General features: G+C 34.5%; 2 protein-coding genes and 1 long non-coding RNA gene across 3 annotated transcripts; all 3 read left to right on the top strand.

The window, feature by feature from the left end:
• The first annotated feature begins 5,431 nt into the window (after nt 1–5,431).
• LOC132162075 (uncharacterized) lies at nt 5,432–6,726 on the top strand. The gene is made up of 3 exons (XM_059572323.1): nt 5,432–5,771; nt 5,889–6,118; nt 6,397–6,726. Exons 1-3 carry the CDS (start codon nt 5,435–5,437, stop codon nt 6,673–6,675), a joined length of 846 nt encoding a protein of 281 aa, XP_059428306.1. The 5' UTR covers nt 5,432–5,434; the 3' UTR covers nt 6,676–6,726.
• Nucleotides 6,727–10,457: 3,731 nt separating this feature from the next.
• LOC132162083 (uncharacterized) lies at nt 10,458–11,356 on the top strand. Its single transcript, XR_009438200.1, has 2 exons — nt 10,458–10,679; nt 10,942–11,356. It is a non-coding gene; the product is annotated as an uncharacterized LOC132162083 (long non-coding RNA).
• Nucleotides 11,357–15,206: 3,850 nt separating this feature from the next.
• LOC132191755 (uncharacterized) lies at nt 15,207–18,523 on the top strand. The gene is made up of 4 exons (XM_059606844.1): nt 15,207–15,389; nt 15,703–15,804; nt 15,909–15,926; nt 18,245–18,523. The coding sequence occupies exons 1-4, from the start codon at nt 15,207–15,209 to the stop codon at nt 18,521–18,523; spliced, it is 582 nt and encodes a 193-aa protein (XP_059462827.1).
• Nucleotides 18,524–22,007: the final 3,484 nt, after the last annotated feature.

The raw sequence follows: 22,007 nt of genomic DNA, 5'->3' as shown, positions 1-22,007 counted from the left end.
GAAGGAGGCCTGAGCTCCTGGTCTTGTCGGATTGCACAACAACAAAAACAACAGGGAAAAAACAACAAAACCGAGAAATATAAATAGAGGAGAATGGAGAAAAACTCCATATCTCCTCCCCAGAAAAATCACACTAAGGAGGCGGCTACTCTCACCAGGGAGATGGAAGAAGAAAAAAACTTAGGTTTTTAAAATTTTTCTAGAGAGGCTTGAATGCTAAACATGATTGATTTGTAAATGTTGTAGAAATTTCTGTGGACATAAAATTTAGACATTTGCAAAATCCTAAGAGTCTACAAGATAGTTTATCAAAGTTAACGTATGACCTTATGAACATAGTTCTTGAGCATGATATACCTCTAATAGGACATGTGCTGCTGTCATCAATTTTTAACCATGCACTAGGAAGAGCTAATTTGATGTACACATAAGAATGACACTGCAGTTAATCATTTGTGTTAAGTGCTAATGGGTGTTAAACTTGCAGGGGCAAGTAAACATGAAGTGCAATTTTGAGCTGAAGTCAAGCAAGAATATGGAGAATGAGCTATCAAGAGGCTAGTAAGTACTTATCATCATTCAAGAAAATTACCAAAAATAGTTCAATCTTTGATTCGACCAAGACTTTACGTGTAATTGATGTGCTATAGCCTAAAAGATGTACATGGGCAAGTAGAAAGCAGGCAAAACTTATTCTGATAACCCAAACAATCTTCTTAATTAGGTCTTACTAGCTAACTTTTCCCTTTCAACATCATTCAAATCAAAATCTCTCTCTCTGACATAAGAAATCAAATTTAGTCTTTGTTTTTAAGTGATTTTAATTTAATCTTTGGATTTTCAATTTCAACAATTAAATTTTTAGGTTTTTCTATGATTTATGCTAATTTACTGTTCAATTTTTTTTTTTTTTTTTTTAAAAAAGAGAATTCATATCAGTCTCATTCATAAAAATCATTATGAACATAAAGTTTTTACAAGCAACCATAACCAAAGCTATAAGGTTATAAACTTCACAGATGACGTATTACATTCCAGACCCAAAATCAATCCACTAACCTATGACTAATCTACATATTAATTTACTGTCCAATTAATTAATGGCACGCCATATCAAACTAATCAATTAATGCTATGTAGCCCTCATCTGACATGTCATGTGTCAATATGTGCCACAAGTTCGTGCCTTGTGGCACAATTGGTTGGCCACATCTTTTTTTTAAATGTTTTTAACTTTTTATTTTGGGTATATTTATTACTTGGGAAAATTATAGTTTACCCCATCAAAGTTGGCAGTGTTTTTCAATTCGAACATCAAAGTTTCAATTTTTGCAATCCACCCCCACAAAGTTTCAATTTTTTTTTTTTTCAATTTGACTAATATTATCTCAAAATTCTCATATTGCCCATGATTTTTATTTTTATTTTTTATGAAAAAAAAAAATTTTGGGGTGCAAAAATGGCTAGATGGGCAAAGGGGTGGCTACGGCCACCCTGAATTTTTTTTTTTAAAATAAAAAAAAAATAAAAATTAGGGGCAATATGAGAAGTTTTGAATACAATTGGTCAAATTGCAAAAATTTAGAACTTTAGGAGGGTGGATTGCAAAAATTGAAACTTTGGTATTCGAATTGAAAAACGCTGTCAACTTTAGGGGGTAAACTGTAATTTTCCCTTATTACTTAAAAGCAACTATGAGTCTATGCCACATAACATGTATAGTTGGCATATGATATATCAAACGAGAGTTATGTGGTATTAATTAATTGGTATAACACAACATACAATTTAACTTCTTTTTTTATGATGAGGATCCCCTCTAAGGTAGTGCCATTTAGAGTACCAATTTAATTACAATTACACTTAGTTTATTTGTATATTATATGTATCATAACATGTAATTAAACTAAGGGACCTGTTTAAAGCTAAATGAAAACTTAAGGCCTAATTATCGAAATTTAAAACTTGAAAAACTTTAAAAAAAAAAAAATTACGGAACTTATAAATTTAATGTTTTGCATATAATTATTCATGTAGCTCAGATAAAGCAAACATTAGGGTGTGTGTGTGGTTTTATTTTATTTATTTTATTTATTTTTTTCAATACGTGGGAAGGTTGTTTGCAAAGTCAATGTTCTAAAAATGAACCACCAGTAAGAGCATCCACATCAAGTTCTCTATTTCTAACATTTCTCTAAAATTTTAACAAAATCTAGGAAAGTCTCATTTATCAAACTCTTTATCAAGAGTTAAATTTAATTAGGGAAACTTCAGTTTAGCCCATTGAACTTCCACGGGATTTGATAAACCCCCAAACTTTCAAATCTCTCAATTTGAACCACTGAACTTTCAATTACTCCCAATGTGAACCCCTTCATCAAAATTTAAACGTTACATGATGTTTATAGCCTTGACGTTTGTATAAAATTTCAACTTTACCATAAATTTCAAAACATTTTTTTATTTTTTTTAAAAAAAAACAAAAATCTGGGATATTTTGGTATTTTTAATGAATAAAATTGACGGAGGAGTCCACATTGAGAGTAATTGAAAGTTTAAGGGTCCAAATTGAAAAATTTGAAAGTTTAAGGGGTTTATCAAATCACATGGAAGTTCAGGAGGTTAAAGTGAAGTTTCCTCAATTTAATTTATGTCATACCCCTCTTCAAATTTAAAGAGACCAAAAAACAAATGTCTTATTATTTTATTTGACCGACACCACTTTTCGTTTTGCTTCCCTCTCCTTTTCTATTTATTTCCCTCCAGAGTTTCATCCCCTCCCCTTTTACTTTTAGTTTTTCTCCCAGTCCATTTTTCTTTTCGTCACACAGCCACAGAACATTTCTCTATCGTCCCCTCTCTCCTCCGCGAGCGGGGATTAGTGCAATGCAGATCTGCACACCATCGTCTTCAAGGTCAGCCAATGCCCATTTCTCTCATCAATCGTTATTGTTTATTCATTATACTGTATTTTGGCTCCTTTTTTGTTATGGTTTCAATGGTTGAATGTTATGTTTGGGGACCGAGAATCCTTGTAGGAAAATAGAAGAAATGAAGAAAAAGATATCTTTTTGAACCTCTGAGCTTATCGTTATCTGGGTCCTGAGTAAAATTGTTCTAGTCCTATTACTTGCTTTGGGTCCATTTAATTCATAGTTAGGATTTCATTTTCTAGTAGTTTCTTACCAAATAGGTTCTATACCTGTTTTCTAAAGTCGAGAAAGATAAGTGATAATGTATGTCTTGTTGTTACAGAGATGTATGTATGCATGCCCTGTTTTCTACATTTATCAATGAAATCTTTTGAATTCAAGATGCAGATGGGTAAAAAAAAATAATTCCATGTATGTGAGCATTCCTCAACGTGAGTTTCATGGTGGTTAGTTTTACCAATAAAAAATAATATGTAGTTAAAGTAGAAAAATATTTAGAGAGTTTGATATTTGGTAGTCTTAGAGCATCTCATAGCTACTGAAAAAGTACCATTTTTTACTTTACCTACTCATTTTTTCGTACATACTCCAACAAATTTTTTATTTTACTATTTATTTTCTTTAAATACTATTTTGTGTGGGAAAGAGTGTGAAAGAACGAGGAGAGAGAGAGAGTAAAAGGAATAAAGGGAGAGAAAAATAATAATAAACAAAGTTTACGGTGTGAATAGTAAATAGGCTAATCAGCCTATTTACTATTCATACTAGAAGGAAAAAAAATGCAAAATAGCTATTCTGCTGGATATGAAAAAAAGGCAATAATAGTCAAATCTGACTATTATAAAGGATTTGTCTAATTTCTTGAAAATGCTCTAAAGTGAATAACTATATCTAAAAAAATACATTTTAAAAGTTAAATTTAACTAAATTTTCAAGAGCTTGATGTAGATGCCCTAAAGAAACAAGTATGAAAAGTGAAAAATAGCTCCTCATTAAGGGAACACATTAAGAAAGGTTGAAACAAAGCCTTTAAATTTGTGATTTCAAAATCTGAAATACTCAATTCCAAAATGATTTATTTTTTAAAATTTGATTGAAAATAACATTTTTTTTTTTTAGTCTTTGAAATCATAATCAAAAGAGAATAATTTCTATAGGATCTTAGCACAAACCAAGGCTTTTGTGCCCTCCAATAAGAAGGCGACACATCAGCGTGGAACACTATAACAAAAATAAGGTGTTCCACATATTTTTTTTTTTTTTAGAATACCTAAAATAAAACACCTTCTAGAATAAACTTTTAATATTTTTCTCCAAAACCACCCCAGCTACCAACTTGCCGCAGGAGACAACGCCAGAGACGACGCCGGATGGTACAGAGAAAGCTGGAGATGACGCCGTCTGGTACAGAAAACGCCGGGTAAGAACAGTGCTCCTCCTCCCTCTCTCCGGTGCCCCTCTCTCTCACCGGCGGCAACAGAGAAAAAAAATCTTCTCTGGTACCGGCGGTGCTCCCTCTCCCTCTCCCTCTCTCTCACACACACTGGCAACAGAGAAAAAATTTCTCTACTGCCGGTGCTCCCTCTCCCTCTCACTCTCTCTCTCTCTCACACACAATGGCAACAGAGAAAAAATTTCTCTACTGCCGGTGCTCCCTCTCCCTCTCCCTCTCTCTCTCTCTCACCGGTGTGTGAGAGAGAGGGAGCAGAAGAGAAAAAATCTCTGTTGCCGCCGGATAGAGAGAGAGTGGCATCAGATGGCGTCATCTTCGGCTTTCTCTGTACCGGCTGGTGTCATCTCCAGTGGCGTCTCCGGCGGTAGGTTGGTGGCTGGGGTGGGTTTGGAGAAAAATATGAAAAGTTTATTCTAAAAGATATTTTGTTTTAGATATTCTAGAAAAAAGATTAGGTGGGACACCATATTTTTGTTATAGTATTCCATGTTGATGTGTCGCATTCTTATTAGAGGGCACCAAAGCTTTGGTTTGTGCTAAGACCCTATAAAATTTATTCTTGGGGAAAATGCAGTTTACCCCCCTGAAGTTTCAGGGGTTTTTCAATTTTAACCCAAAAGTTTAAAAATTGGCAATCTACCCCCCTGAAGTTTCAAAAATTGGCAATTTAAACCCTCCGTTTAATTTTTCCGTCTAAATGGACGGAAATCTGTGAAATTACATCACTACCCTCAGTCTTTTTTAAAAAAATTTCCGTCCAATTTAACGGAAAAATTAAACGGAAGGTTTAAATTGCCAATTTTTGAAACTTCAGGGGGGTAGATTGCTAATTTTTGAACTTTGAGATTAAAATTGAAAAACTCCTGAAACTTCAGGGGGGTAAACTGCATATTCCCCTTTATTCTCTAATCGAAAATACACTCTACCACCATTTTGTTGTTGTTGTTGTTATTACACTCTACCTACCCGTTAACTATAACGAGTGGATGCTATCACTGCTGCTTCTTCATAATGCGAGTGCGAAGGTGTGAGTTGATCGAGGAGGCAAATGGCGAGGCAAGAGTGGGACAAGCTAGCGGGAAAAGTGGTGATGGTGACAGGGGCTTCCTCGGGTCTCGGCCTCGAATTTTGTCTTGACCTCGCCAAGGCCGGCTGCAGAATTGTGGCAGCCGCTCGCCGTGTGGATCGCCTCGTCTCCCTCTGCCACCAGATCAATCACCTCCCTCTACCTCCTTCTTCTTCGGCTTCCGAGCCCAGAAGCCCTCGAGCCGTGGCTGTGGAGCTCGACGTTTGTGCTGATGCTCCCACCATCGAGACCGCTGTATACAAGGCTTGGGACGCCTTTGGCCATATCGACGCCTTGGTCAACAACGCCGGAGTTAGAGGTTTTTTCTTCTTCTTCATCTTGTTTTTTTTTTTGGCTGCCTTTTTGCTTTCTGTTTGGTTGTAAAATAAAATAAAATAAAAAAAGAAATTAAGTTTGCGTTTGGTGGGTACTTTAGGTAATGTGAAATCTCCATTGGATTTGTCCGAGGAGGAATGGAACAACGTTTTGAAAACAAACTTAACAGGAGCCTGGTTGGTATCAAAATACGTCTGCATTCGCATGCGTGATGCAGAGAGGGGAGGAGCAATCATCAATATCTCTTCTATTGCTGGCATTAACCGTGGCCAAGTTTCTGGAGCCGTCGCATATGGTTCTTCAAAGGCAGGCCTAGACGCCGTCACAAAGGTAACATCATTCGACTTTCAATTCTTAATAATTGTTTGGAACAAAAATGGTTACTTGTTTGGGCCGGGTTCCAAGAAGTTGGGGTTGAAGGGGCAAAGAAAAGCCTCACCTCTCGAATTAACTTTTTGTAACTCGGGGAGGCTGTTTTGGTACTGCAGGCTGAGGTCTTTTTGGCTCCAGCCAAGGTAGTAGCCCCGAAATTCATTTGTATAGTTTTCAGAATTTATATGATATTATTATATTTACATTTATGATTGCTAAGTGATCTGTCATAACAGGCCATGGCCTTGGAATTGGGGGTACACAAAATTAGAGTGAATTCGATAGCACCTGGGATTTTCAAATCTGAGATTACTGAGGGTCTTATGCAAAAAGCTTGGCTGCCAAACGTTGTCAGCAAAACTGTCCCTTTAAGAACCTATGGCACCTCAGATCCAGCATTAACATCAATGGTTCGATACTTGATTCATGACTCTTCTGAATATGTCTCCGGCAACATTTTCATTGTTGATGCAGGTAACTCGTTACCAGGTGTCCCCATTTTCTCTTCCCTTTGAAATTCATCTTGTCTAAGGAAGTTCAACTTTGTATTAATTAATGAGATAATTCAGTAGTAATTCTTGCCAAAATTTGTTTTGTTCATTTCCTTTGTAGAACATTCTCTCAAATACCTTAGTGGCTTCTGAGTTACGAACATATATAGCACAAACAAGCTATTTAAAACTTACTCTCATGACACAAACAAGCTTCTTAATTTTTAATTTTTTTTTTTTTTTTATGTGTGCATTAACGAAAAAATTATTACAAAGAACAACAAAATGTTGGACAACTCAATAATAAGTTTCAACACAACCTCAAGTGTGGTGAGCAAAAATTTAAAAAGAATGCATCAAATAAATGATGCAACCTATAGATTCTTAGCACAAAGATCAAGATACTTGGCTATCAATTAAGGTGATTTGATAAGGCGTACCAGAGATGGCACAACCAAGAGGCATAAAAAGGACCGCATAACCTCATAGGTCCAACAACCCATTATGAAGCTCGACACAAAAGTTGCAGCTGCACTCCTAAAGGAAGACCACAACAACATAAAAGATACCGATGAAGGTCGAATAAAAGCCAACAAAATAAGATATCAACACGGGGTCCAAAAAACACCATAAATCGATTTGCAACCACATCCAGAGAGCACCATAAAAGGTCTTAAGGGCATCTAATGCCCTAAAACTACAATAATAATAATAATAAATAACAATATAAAAAGTAAAACAACGCGGTATGACATTTATAGTTGGCATATAACATGTCAAATGAAAATCATGTGGTATTAATTGATTGGCCTGTCATAACATATTTATTAAGAGCAATGCTAAAAACCGGACTAAATTTAAGAACTAAATTGAAATATCATAAAATTTTAGGACTAAATTTAATGTTTCCCATATCATTATTATTATTCATGTAGCTCAGATAATGCACACAGAAGGTTGTTTGTTTTGGCCATTAAATGGCTAAAAATAGAAGCTAATGAATTGGCGGGCTTTAGGGACTAACGACCGCCGACCGGCATTAATAGCGACAGCGATGTTGTGTTAACAAACGTGATTTCTGAGTCATCATTCATTAAGATGAATTTGGGGCAGTTGGGAAATGCGTCAAAGTTGCACCTATCTTTTCTTGCTTGTTAAGTTGGCAACTTGGCAAAGTTGTATTCGGATTTTTATTTTATTTTTTATTATTTTTCAAATTTCTAATAATTTATAGAAGGGTTAAATACTAAATACTCTTATAGGGTTTTACAACTTTTTTTTTTTTTTTTTTTTTTTTTTTCCCCTAGGCTTTGATTTTTATCTCAGGAGGTCCCTGTGATTTTAATAATAGACCAAATTAGTTATTCTGTTAGTTGACTTAACAGAATTTCACATAGACCAATCAGATGTTGACACGTGACACCTCATTAATTTTTTTAAATTAAAAAATGTTTAAAAAAAAAAAACAAAAAGAAAAGGAAAAAAAATTGGGGGTGGCCATCTGGCCGGATGGGGGTGGTTTCAGTGGGTACTGGGGGTGGCCGAAACCCACCCCCAGTGGGTACTGGGGGTGGCTCGGCCACCCCCTTGGGCACCAACGTGGTGGCTCGGCCACTCCCTTGGAGCCAAGGCCACCCCCAAATGGCCAAGGGAGCCACCCCCAATTTTTTTTCCTTTTCTTTTTGTTTTGTTTTGTTTTTTTTTTTAAATACATTTTTTTTTAAATTTTTTTAAAAAAATTAAGTAGGTGTCACATGTCAACATCTGATTGGTCCACGTGAAATTCTATTAAGTCAACTAACGGTCAACTGACAGAATGATTAATTTGCTCTATTATCAAAACCACAGGGACTTCCTATTATAAAAATCAAACTCTAAGGGGATAAAAAATAAAGTTGTGAAACCCCATGAGAGTATTTAGTATTTAACCCTTTATAGAATCTATTTGTCCTAATAAGTGCTCAGACACGTAAATTTCATTGAAGTTTTCTCACATCTACTCTTTGAATTATTAATAATTCAAATAATAAAATTACTAAAAATCTGTATCCAACAAAATATATCCTAATCCATATACCTTCGGACAACTAATTGTCGAGAGTTTGTACGTTTAAGTGACCGCATACTTTCATTGCAATAAAAATAGGATAAGGTTTTTCTTAAAATTTGGTGGGAAAAAATTCTTCAATTGATATATATTCTTACAATATGTAATTTTCACATCTTTAAGAACAGGAGTGATTGATTTTGTAAACACAGATATGGATAAATTTTTTTCCAAATTAGGTTGGAATAATTTCTTTTAATCCCGTCTAAAAAAATGTCACGTGTTTATTTGCACGTGAGATGCCCATGCATTTTTAAATTATATGTGAGAGTCACATTTTTTATTTTTAATAAATTTTCTGGTAAATTTGTCTTCTTAACTACTAAAAATACATGTTACTTATACGCTAAAGGGTACCATTTTACTGGAAATGACAAACTTCTTTCTTCATCTTCTCCAACGTGTTTGTTACGTTTTCTTCTTTTAACTTTTTCTTTCTGCCATCGTTTTGAGTATAATAGACTAACGTGTGGAAAAGAGTGGCTAGTCAATCATGAATCTCTTTAAGCTCCTTTATTTTTCTTTTTAATTTGGACACTATTGCTAAAAGGAATTCATCTTTTCCCATTATAAGATCCCAACAAAAATTACATTTTTTTTCTTCTGAAATACCGACAAAATTTGCTTGAACTATGGTACAATCCTATAATGGAACTTTGTTCTGCAGAAGTGTGCAATTGTATTGTCTTTGCTTGTCCATACAATACATAAAGGGGAAAAGAATATCACCTTTTGGATTAGCACTAACACATGGTGTGCATCCAAGTATAATAGAATGCTGTTTAATTGTATTCATTTTCCACCTAATCACAGTGTTTAAAATGGTAAAAGAAATCGGATTGGATTCCTTGTTAATCTAAAATTCGAACAGCCTAAAAAAAGGGTGACAGAATTTACATGTCTTGATAAGTAAATTTTACATCTTAAGCTGTCCGAAATAGTCCGATCCCAATCCTCATCCAAAGAAATCACCACATTAATAGAAACATAGGAAGTGATACCTATCATCCCGTGACCATAAACTATATGAAGTTAAAGCATTACCAGTGGTGTCTTTATAATTCTTTTATTTTCTTTTCTTATATATAAAGGAAATATCAAAATAAATAAATAAATAAATAAATACCCACAACAAATACTATGTCGGTTCCTTAAGTATTATGAATACTACAATTTTACCCAACGTGTATGAAACCAAAAAAACTTTGGATTATCAATCTAATATTTTAATATAAAATATTTTTACTTTTTTATTAACTTAAACTTTTGAAAATAACATGTCATTATCATTATAGAAAAAGTAAAACAGCAACACAGCTAAAAAAAAAAAAAAAAAAAAAAAATTAAAAAAAGAAATAGTTGGTCCTTCGGGAAAACCTGGATGCCACGTTGCATATACATCGTTTCGACACGTGCCAAGAAAAGGACAAAATACATTAGTACGAGTGTACGACCTATGGTGTCCAGAAAGCGGGAGCGAAGATTCGTACATCACAAATGCACGTAGTTTCTGTTTTTATTTACCATCTTACCCCATCCCCACGAAAAGACGGATCAGGATCCCCGGCAATACATACAAAATTGCCCATCAGTTTTTTGTTTAAATCCTGACCGTTCTTTACATCTAAGGGTGCAAAACATGACAGCTGTCTTTTGTCTTCTGGAGGAACGCGTTCAAACTTTAAAACAAAAGAAAAACACTTCACGTTCAAATTTCAAAACCCAAAAAAAACCCCACCTCTGCCGCTCCCTTCTTCTTCCTCAGGCCAAGCTAAAAAAAATCCCAGCTTCACCGACCCAGACGACGGTGAGAGAAGCACGTCGTCGAATGGGTTTCCGAAGGGGGCCGTGGTCTACCTGGAGAGGGAGAGAGAAATCAGTGTGAAATAAGAGAAAGGAGGAGAATTAAGAAAAAGTAAAGGTACGTACACGGCACATCTCTTTCCCTCTCGTTCCTCCAAGTTTGGGTGGATTTATGGAAATTTTGGGTGTAATCAAAACCCTTTTTCTTTCGTGATTTGTCAAAAGATCTCCTGTTGTTTTTGGCTGGTTGTGTTTTGTATTCGTAGGTAAGATGTTTGTCAAAATGCCTGAGTGAGATACAGTTTTGTTTTAGTCATATAAAGTTTCTGTAGATTCTATTATTTGAATTAATTTTACTGTTCTCTTGTTAATATTCGCAGGAATTCCATCTTGAAGTCTTTTAGGGTTCAATTTGTCACGAGCGTCTTTCTTGTGTTGGATGTACCAGTGTTCTATCCCATGCTACTAGATTCAAGAAAAAGAAGAAATGGAAAGCTAAAGACCTGTATATCGTTCAAGGAGAAATGTGAAATTTTAGGCAGAATGTTCACTGCTAACTTTCGTTTTGTTTGTAGTTGAGCAAAACCCCATCTTGTGATAGAGTTTTTCCTAAGCGTAAAGGCATGTTGAATTAAGATAAGCACAAGTATTTGGTCATTGATTCATTGCAACTATTTGTTATGTTTTGATCGGTGAATCTTGTAATAAGAGTTTTTTCAAAGTGTAAATGCATGTTGAATTAAGATTTGTACAAGTATTTGGGCATTGATTCATTGCAACTATTTGATATGTTTTGACCGGTGAGCAGATAAATATTTTGCATTTTAGAATTGAGATGACGGAGTGCAGCGGGGAACACGTAATCTCAATTGACAATTTGCGAGGGAACTAAGGTAGCAGTTACGAATTTTCCAAAGTCTCCTTATTCTACAAGAAGTTGTGCAAGAGAGCCTTAGCAAATTGACTATTGATTCAATTATATTAGTAGTAGTTTTCTTATTTATTTCAATAAGTGGATCCTTATTATAAAATTTGCATTCTATATAAAGTTTCCACTCGTGATGCACGCCCGTGTTCTCTCTATCATCACTCAAAACCTAGTTAGCATGAGAAACATCATTTTGATGCACGCTTGTGTTTTTAATATTTTTTAATATTAAAATAATATATTTTAATATTATAATTAAAAATATATATATTAAAAAATATTAAAAAACACAGGCATAATGCACGCTCGTGTTCTTTCTATCATCACTCAAAACCTAGCTAGTATGAGAAACATCATTTTGATGCATGCCCGTGTTTTTTAATATTAAAATAATATATTTAAAAAAAATATATATTAAAAAATACGGGCGTGATGATTAAAAAAATATTAAAAAACACGGGCGTGATGATTAAAAAAATATATATTAAAAAATATTAAAAAACAAAGGCGTGATGCATGCCCGTATTCTCTCTATTATCACTCAAAACCTAGCTAGCATGAGAAACATCATTTTAATGCACGCCTGTGTTTTTTAATATTTTTTAATATTAAAAAAATATATTTTAATATTATAATTAAAAAAATATTAAAAAACACACGCCCGTGTTCTCTCTATCGTCACTCAAAACCTAACTAGCATGAGAAACATTATTTTGATGTACGCCTGTGTTTTTTAATATTTTTTAATATTAAAATAATATATTTTTAAAAAATATATATTAAAAAATATTAATCATCACTTAAAACCTACCTAGCATGAGAAACATCATTTTGCATGCATGGTTATATCCTACGTACAATAAGTAATTAATAGATATAAAAAAATAAATAAATAAATAAAACAAAGAATTATGAAGGTATATTAGACTCTTGGCTATAACTCATGGATCTCCTGCTGTGTGTGTTTCCTTGTGTGATTACTAGAAGCTTCTGGTGCAATAACTTTGAGTCCTTCTTGACAGATGTGGTCTTGAGTGTACGTAGGAGAGGATTGTGGCACAATATCTTCTAGTGTGAATTCCGGCTACCCCGGCTACCGGAAGCGTATTCCGGCTCCCTGAAGCAGATTCTGGCGGAAGGCGGTGGGTTCCGGCAACTCTGACGGCGTCCGCTCCGGCGAACTTTGCCGGTTAAAACTTTTTGCAACTTTTTTGTTTTTTTGTTTTTGTTTTTTAGATTTTTGTTTAGGTTTGAGAAAAAGTAAAAAATATTGTGGCTTTGATTTAGAAAATATAGAGGAATATTCCGAGAAATGACTATTTTAAAGCTTGAGAACTGAAACTCTAAATAATGTCTTTCAGATCTCTCTCAGCGACAAAAATGGACGATTCTCAAGCTGCTGTGAAGTTGCAGAGCTCGTACCGGAGCTTTAGGCACCGGCGCATGTTAGCGGACGCCATTATAATGAAGCACTGGTATTATATATAGTTTGTGTTTTTTTTTTTCCTTGAATGTTAACTGAAAAAAAATGATGATGATGATGATGATGATTAGGAGGCGCCTGGTTCGATTCGCGTCACAGAACAGCAGTACGACTTTCTTCGACGAGAGTTCGAATACTCGGTGGACTCAGATCGGCTTTAATGCTTCTCTGGTCGGCTTTATTTTATGTACTGAAATTCATTTTGTAATCTATATAAAGCAAATGTTATATAAATGGAATAAATAGCATGAAATTCTTTTTCTTTTTTAAACGGAAACTGGCTAACTTGTGGAACCAACCCTGAACTTTTTGAGTAGGTGGGCAGTGAATCGTTTGAAGACGACGAAGCACAAATATTGGCTTTTCGGCATTGGATTGAAGCGGTAATATATAGTCTCTTCCATCTCTTATAAGCCCTCTTTACTTAGTTTATCTCCTCCGTTTCAAATTTATGCAAATTTTGAACTGTACCCTATTTCCTGATTTCATACAAATCTTCAAATATACATATTTTGAACCGAAGATTGATCCACGGCATCGTTATGGGCATTGCTTATATTTGTACTTCAAACATTGGTTGAAGTCCACTGATGATCAGCAATTTTTCTACTGGTAAGGATATTTCATGCTTAAGGGAATTAATGTTCATATCTAATGCTTTGTCAGCTATTTTGTTGATTTAGAGTGTGAAAATATTAATTAAATAATTCAATTTATTATTTTTTTACCGGCTTAAGTTTTTAAGATAGTGATGATTTAATATGGTATCAGAGCAAAAAATCATGAATTTGAATATTGATTTCACAATTTACCCTCAATTTCAGTAAGGGTTAAATACTCCAGACCCCCCTAAGGTTTTTCAACTTTATTTTTTCTCCTCTGGGGTTTCATTTTTATCACAGGAGGTCCCTGTGGTTTTGATAAGTGACCAAATTAGTCCATCCGTTAGTTGACCGTTAGGACTGACACGTAGACCAATCAGACGTCGACACGTGACACATTTTTAATTTTTTTAAAAAATGTATATATATTTTTTTAGGTCCATGTGGTTTTGATAAGTGACCAAATTAGTCCATCCATTAGTTGACCGTTAGGACTGACACGTAGACCAATCAAACGTCGACACGTGACACATTTTTAATTTTTTTTAAAAATGTATATATATTTTTTTAATTAAAAAAATGTATTTTTTTTAATATATATATATATATATATATATATATATATATATATTTTAAAAAAAAATTAAAAAATTAAAAATGTGCCACGTGTAGACGTCTGATTGGTCCACGTGTTAGTCCTAACGATTAACTAACGGATGAACTAACTTGGTCACTTATCAAAACCACAGGGACCTCTTGTGATAAAAATAAAACCTCAGAAGAGAAAAAATAAAATTGAAAAACCCTAGGGGGTCTAGAGTATTTAACCATTTCAGTAAATTCATCCATTCTTATATATTAATATATTAATTTGGAATCCTCATGTGGACCTTCATGTCATCATATATGACCTATATCAAATAATTTGGAATCCTCCCTCATCGGTCTTTGTGGCCTTTATAGTAGTACTAGAGACAAAAGTAAAAAGTTGCTTCCTCGTTTAGAATATGAGCCAACATTGCTAATCGCTAATACTTGCGCTAGTAATTAACTAGTAAGGATTGAGGCAGTTTGTTGCTTGATTACTCCACAGGTTGGATCAAGGAGCTGGGAAAAATATCGATCTGAGTGAATGCCCAAGATCAGAACTCCGAGAACAATGCGTCAAGTACATTAGACCTGTATGTGCTTCCATAGATCAAATTTAATGCTTTTATTTAATGAAATTGACTATCTTTATTCTTTGAAATGAATTTTGTTGCATGATAAATGAATTTTCAAAGGCCCAATTGTTTTAGTGATGACTGTTTGTTTAATGGAATTAGCTAGAGAGGATCCAATATGAATACATCGTTGCTGAGGGGAGAATTATTCACGAGCAAAGTAGACATCACCTTCATACACTAGGAGAGAAGTGGATATTCGTTAGGTGCACCAAGGGGAAAATCTATGTGGGTAAGGTGAGAGATTGAAAAAGCGGGAAAATGTTTTTGTTTCTGTTTTTGTTTGTTGGGACAAGTTTCTCATGTTCCTATTTTTGCAGACAATTAACACATTCTTAATTTGGGTTTGGCGTAGGTTCAGTTTCAATTGAAATTATATCTGTTGAGATTGGGACTCGTGTCTTATGACATGACACAAGAAACACATGTCACAATCTCAACGGGTCTAATTTCAATTAAAATTGGATCCGAGCCAAATCCCATTCTTAATACCTTAAAGAAAGAGAAAGGAAGGTTCCATCATTCTAGCTTCTTGGCTGGAGGTGCTACGACAGTTGCAGGAAGCCTAGAGGCAGAGCATGGAGTTCTCAAGGTACAGTTCTTAGGGAATCATGCATGAGAAAGTTATTGGCAGTGCCAGTAAGTTGCCCGGATCTGAATTCTTAGCTATTTGTTGTCTGAATTGCTTGCAATTCGAATAGTAAATGTAAAAGAGCTCTTATAGAGTCCTCTTACCCAAACATAAACGAGTAGACCTTATAAGACTTACATTTTTTTTGTAAAAATTGCTAATAATTTGAACAACAAAATTATTAGCATTTCTATCCTACTTTGCCCAAGCGGAATCAAATATTTGTTATATAATCTATGGCATCTGATCCTTGAATATTGCTTTGACGTCTCAGTTCATCTCTAATAATAGTGGACATTACCGGCTTGGAAGAAAGACCCTTAACCGCTTTTTATCCTATCTAGAAGAAAAAGGAGTAAACCTTGATGGAGTTCAGGTAACTGTTCCCTCTCATTAGTTTGTCTTTGAAATTTGGAATTGAATGGTCCTGAAAAGCTTGACCAGTTGGAGACCATGATTGTTTGCATTGCTTGTTTTCAGATAGAAACGGTTGAGCTTGTAATTACTTGACGGTATGGTCTGCATTGTTCGAAGGGGAAAACGGCCGGTTGTTGTAGAGGTTTACAGATAAGGGGCAATCAGATTGCAGATATAACGTTGTTAAGCTCAAACCACTTTGAAGACTCACCAGATATTTATCTTCAATAATTATCTTGCTTTTACTACTCTGTTCCATCTTGTTCGTTATGTTATGAGGAACCGCTTGTACCTTGTTTGGGGGGAATAGAAAATTTGACTGCATCTGCATGTTTAGCAAAATTGCCTCTGAAGAAAATTTCTAATTAATGTCGTCATGTGACTTCGGCATTGAACATGTTTAATTCACAAATATTCTCTAGTTTTATACTTGTGACGTTCAAAGAGATTTAAGATACTATAAACAAAATGGAGAGGAGGGTTAATCTACTTCCTAGTTCCTTGGCACTTGCTGTGAAAAGAAGTCCAAAATGTAAGAACCATACACTTCTTCACAAAAAGAAGAAGGAAAATCAACAAATGAAGTACTGAATATAAACGATGATGATAGCCATTGCTCAGAAACTTCATGCTGACCCATCAATATACTTGCTATCTAGTAATTGCTGGTTGGTCGCGAAGGCAGAGATCGCCTTCTCCAGCTGCCCACCAAAGGCCAAAAATGAAACAAATTTAAAAGCTGGTTAGACCAATAATGTGTACCTTTCCGAGAACTTGACATTGAAATGCCAAAAGAGTCACCCTCCAGTATTATGGTATCTAGCTTAAGTTCCAAGGCTGAACAAGCCAACTAAAGAGGATGGATCCCCCGGGGTCGGAGCCCACCATGGCTAAGGCAAAAAATGTCTCTTTGATTGCAACATCAAAATTCACTTTGGCAAAAACCAAAGGAGAGTCGAAAGTCGGATGATATTTTTTATCCAAGTAACAATGGATTGACCTCCGAATTTCAAAGCGTTCATGGGCCAAAGGTAGAGTCTCCAGATGACTCTAGAGAAGTGGCAAAATAGTTTTGGGGCTGAATTGCAAACGGGGGGCAGAGGATTTCTTGATCATCATGCAGAGGAAAAAATCTAGACAGATTGCTATGGGAGGGGATGCTATTCCAATCAGCTTCCACAATAATAGCTTTAGTCTATGGTGGATGTTAAGTTTCTATAAATTCTTCCAATCCTAAACAGAGAGATGATTGTCTAAGGGAGGAGGCTGGAGAGATTTATAGACTGAGCAAGCTAATAAATCCCCATTTTTACTAGGTGTCCAGATAAACTTGTCAACAGCGACAACCTGAGGGGGATGGAACTCATGGTGGAAGCAGTAATAATGATGTAAGATGGAAGAGCAACTGCAACAGATCGATTTGATGATTATGGTGCGGCCAGCTTGGGAAAACAACTTAGCTTTCCAACCATTTATTCTTTAATTCACAATGGAGATAAGGTCTTCAAAGGATTTTTCTTAAACCTCTTGAGAAGGATGAGAAGCTGGAGCCTCTTGAGGTTAAATATTTCCTCAACCGAATGGATAGCCTGAGGTTTGGTGTTTTTGTTGAATAAAATTGAGGATTTGGAAGAATTCACCTTTTGAACAGACCAAAGACAATAGAGATCCAAACAGCTTTTGATAGCAGAAGTTTCAACAGAATTAGCTCTACAAAACACAATCAAGCTACCTGCAAAGAGAAGATGGGAAATCAATGGAGAGTGAGATTTTGATGTCCCTAAGGTTACCCTAGACCTTCTCCATTTCAAGCTTGTTTGCCATTAAACCACAATTTCTCTTCATTGTATGGAAGAGCCCATGAACCAAGATGGAGTTCCTTCTGAATCAGATAATAGATGGTTGGAAACCTAAGTTGCTTTCCTAAGCTAGCCGCACTACTCTTTTGAAATCTGTTTGGCTTTCCAACCATCTAAACAAAGATTCTCATTTGTTTTCCAAGGATAGAGGAAATAGAATTAACTGAGAATTTTGTAACATTCGATCACCAATGATTACAAAGAATAAATTGTACCCACCTCTCTCAAGATTTGGCAAAATGTCAAAGACTTACCTTCTACGTTTAGAAACGGTGCTATGTTCCTTGAAGTTTGATGGTTAATTTCGGTTCGGTCGACATTGGTAGGCGGTCGGTAATCGGTAGGCAGCTAATTTGCCCACCCCTACTCGCGATGATGAGATCAGAATCCTTTTAAAATCCACCTTTCTTTGAGGGGTGTGGATATGGCTAAAGAAGCCTACATGTTTTTCTTTTTGAGAAATTCATTTTTATAGTTTTATGAATTAATATGATATTATTATATTTACATTCACGATTGCTAAGTGTTCTGTCATAACAGGCCATGGCCCTGGAATTGGGGGTACACAAAATTAGAGTGAATTCGATAGCACCTGGGATTTTCAAATCTGAGATTACTGAGGGTCTTATGCAAAAAGCTTGGCTGCCAAACTTTGTCAACAAGACTGTCCCTCTAAGAACCTATGGCACCTCAGATCCAGCATTAACATCAATTGTTCGATTCTTGATTCATGACTCTTCTGAATATGTCTCCGGCAACATTTTCATTGTTGATGCAGGTGCCACGTTACCAGGTGTCCCCATTTTCTCTTCCCTTTGAAATTCATCTTGTCTAAGGAAGTTCAACTTTGTATTAATTAATGAGATAATTCAGTAGTAATTCTTGCCAAAATTTGTTTTGTTCATTTCCTTTGTAGAACATTCTCTCAAATACCTTAGTGGCTTCTGAGTTACGAACATAGCACAAACAAGCCATTTAAAACTTATTCTCATGACACAAACAGGCTTCTTAATTTTCATTAATTTTTATATATGTACATTAACAAAAAAATTACTACAAAGAACAACAAAATGTTGGACAACTCAATAATAAGTTTCAACACAACCTCATAAGTGTAGGTGAACAAAAATTTAAAAAGAATGCATCAAATAAATGATGTGACCTATAGATTCTTAGCACAAAGATCAAGATACTTGGCTACTAATTAAGGTGATTTGATAAGGTGCACCAGATATGACACAACCACAAGGCATAAGAAGGACCGCATACCCTGAGAGGTCCAACAACCCATTATGAAGCCCGACACAAAAGTCGCAGCAGCACACCTAAAGGAAGACCAAAGCAACAGAGAAGACACTAATGAAGGTAGAATAAAAGCCAACAAAATGAGATATCAGCACAGAGTCCAAAAAACACCATAGATCAATCTGCAACCATATCGGGAGAGCACCATAGAAGGTCTTAAGGGCATCTAAAGCCCTAAAACTACAAATAAATAAATAAATAAATAACAACATAAAAATTAAAACTACACCATGTGACATTTATAGTTGGCATATAACATGTCAAACGAAAATCATGTGGCATTAATTGATTGGTCTACCATGACATATCTATTAAGAGCAATGCTAAAAACCGCACTAAATTTAAGAACTAAATTGAAATATCATAAAATTTTAGGACTAAATTTAATGTTTCCCACATTATTATTATTATTCATGTAGCTCAGACAATGCAGACAGAAGGTTGTTTGTTTTGGCCATTAAATGGCTACAAATAGAAGCTAATGAATTGGCGGGCTTTAGAGACTAACGACCGGCATTAATAGCGACAGCGATGTCGTGTTAACAAACGTGGTTTCTGAGTCATCATTTATGATTCGTGAAGATGAATTTGGGGCAGTTGGGAAATGCGTCGAAGTTGCACCTATCTTTCTTGCTTGTTAAGTTGGCAAAGTTGTTTTCGGATTTTTATTTTATTTTTTATTATTTTTCAAATTTCTAATAATTTATAGAATCTATTTGTCCTAATAGGTGCTTGGACACGTAAATTTTGAAATTCTCTCACATCTACTCTTTAGATTATTAATAATTCAAATAACAAAATTACTAAAAGTCTATATCCAACAAAATTTATCCTAATCCATATACATTCAGACAACTAATTATAGAGAGTTTGTACATTTAAGTGACCACATACTTTCGTTGCAATAAAATTGGATAAGGTTTTTCTTAAAACTGGGTCGGAACAAAATTATTCAATTTAATTTATTAAAGTGATATATATTCTTTCAATATGTAATTTGGATAAAGTTTTTATCCAAATTAGGTTGGAATGCTACACATTCTAAAATTTCTTCTCAAAAGTTGGTTCCCAATGATGTGTCACCATCCCATGAGTTGGTGATAAACTTTCAAAAATAATAAATCTCATGAGATAGTGACATGTTATTTAGGAAGAAAATTTGGGATGTGTAACACTTATCTTTCTCTTTCTCTTTCTCTTAACCTCATCTAAAAAAATATCATGTGTTTATTTGCAAGTAAGATGCATATGCATTTTTAAATTATATGTGAGAATCATATTTTTTTTATTTTTAATAAATTTTCTTCAAACTTTGTCTTCTTAACTATTAAAATACATGTTACTTATACCCTAAAGGGTACCTTTTTACAGGAAATGACAAACGTTTCTTTCTTCATCTTCTCCAACGTGTTTGTTACGTTTTCTTCTTTTAACTTTTTCTTTTTGCCATCGTTTTAAGTATAATAGACTAACGTATGGAAAAGTGTAGCTAGTCAATCTTGAATCTCTTTAAGCTCCTTTATTTTATTATTTTTTTTTTCTTTTTAATTGGGACATTATTGCTAAAAGGAATTCATCTTTTCCCGTTGTAAGATCCCAACAAAAATTACATTTTTTTTTTCTTTCTGAAATACCAACAAAATTTGCTTGAACTATGGTACAATCCCATAATGGAACTTTGTTTTTCAGAAGTGTGCAATTGTATTGTCTTTGCTTGTCCATACAATACATAAAGGGGAAAAGAATATCACCTTTTGGATTAGCACTAACACATGGTGTGCATCCAAGTATAATAGAATGCTGTTTAATTGTATTCATTTTCCACCTAATCATAGTGTTTAAAATGGTAAAATAAATCGGATTGGATTCCTTGTTAATCTAAAATTTGAACAGCCTAAAAAAAGGGTGACAAAGTTTACATGCCTTGATAAGTAAGTTTTACATCTTAAGCTGCCCGAAACAGTCCGATCCCAATCCTCATCCGAAGAAATCACCACATTAATAGAAGCATCAGAAGTGATACCCATCATCCCATGACTATAAGCTATATGAAGTTAGAGTATTCCCAGCAATTTCTTTGTAACTCTTTTCTTTTCTTATATATAGAGAAAATGTCAACAAAAAAAAAAAATACCCACAACCGATATTATGTCGGTTCCTTAAGTATTGTGAATACTACAATTTTACCCCGATGTGTATGAAACCAAAAACACTTTGGATTCTCTATCTAATATTTCAATACAAAATATTTCAAATTTTTTATTAGAGCATTCCCAATGGAGTCTGTTCCTTAAGTTTATGGAATATGTCTAAAAAATCACAAAAAAACATTTCACAGCATACTTCATAAATAAACCCTAAACATTAAAGTTACTACAGTAGAACCCAATATTTTGGGTTCCACTATTGCAATCCTTATGATTATTAAAAAAAAAAAAAAATTTGATTCTCTCTTCTCTCCTCTCATATCTCACAATTCTCTCTCATATTTCCTCTCATATATATAATATAATTAAAAAAATAAATATTTTAATGATATAAAAATGACTAAGAAAAGTTATTAGGGTGTATTTTATTATAGAAAAGTAAAAAATAGTTTAAATTCTTAAATATAAAAAAAAAAAAAAAAACAAAAAAAATTACTGTGAATGCTTTTAACTTCAACTTTTGAAATGGACATTATCATTATCATTATAGAAAAAGTAAAACAGCAACACAGTAAAAAGAAAAAAAAAAAAACTGGATGCCACGTTGCATATACATCGTTTCGACACGTGCCAAGAAAAGGACAAAATCCATTAGTACGACCTATGGTGTCCAGTAAGCAAGAGCGAAGATTCGTACATCACAAATGCACGTAGTTTTTGTTTTTATTTACCATCTTACCCCTTCCCTATGAAAAGACACGCACATCATTGTCACAAGCAAAACGGCTCTGATTCCAATTTCATAGTACTGCGGCCCCACTTGTGACCCCACCTACAACAAAGATACGTGG

This window comes from Corylus avellana, chromosome ca9 (genome assembly GCF_901000735.1).
Source record: "Corylus avellana chromosome ca9, CavTom2PMs-1.0".
NCBI classification, from domain to species: domain Eukaryota; kingdom Viridiplantae; phylum Streptophyta; class Magnoliopsida; order Fagales; family Betulaceae; genus Corylus; species Corylus avellana.
This window is presented reverse-complemented; position numbering and strand designations above follow the sequence as displayed.

Coding starts and splice junctions, on each gene's coding strand:
- LOC132162075 (XM_059572323.1), top strand. CDS start 5,435: ATGGCGAGGCAAGAGTGGGACAAGCTAGCGGGAAAAGTGGTGATGGTG. Junction 5,772..5,888: donor CAACAACGCCGGAGTTAGAG/GTTTTTTCTTCT, acceptor TGGGTACTTTAG/GTAATGTGAAATCTCCATTG. Junction 6,119..6,396: donor GCCTAGACGCCGTCACAAAG/GTAACATCATTC, acceptor CTGTCATAACAG/GCCATGGCCTTGGAATTGGG.
- LOC132191755 (XM_059606844.1), top strand. CDS start 15,207: ATGACACAAGAAACACATGTCACAATCTCAACGGGTCTAATTTCAATT. Junction 15,390..15,702: donor CAGAGCATGGAGTTCTCAAG/GTACAGTTCTTA, acceptor TTGACGTCTCAG/TTCATCTCTAATAATAGTGG.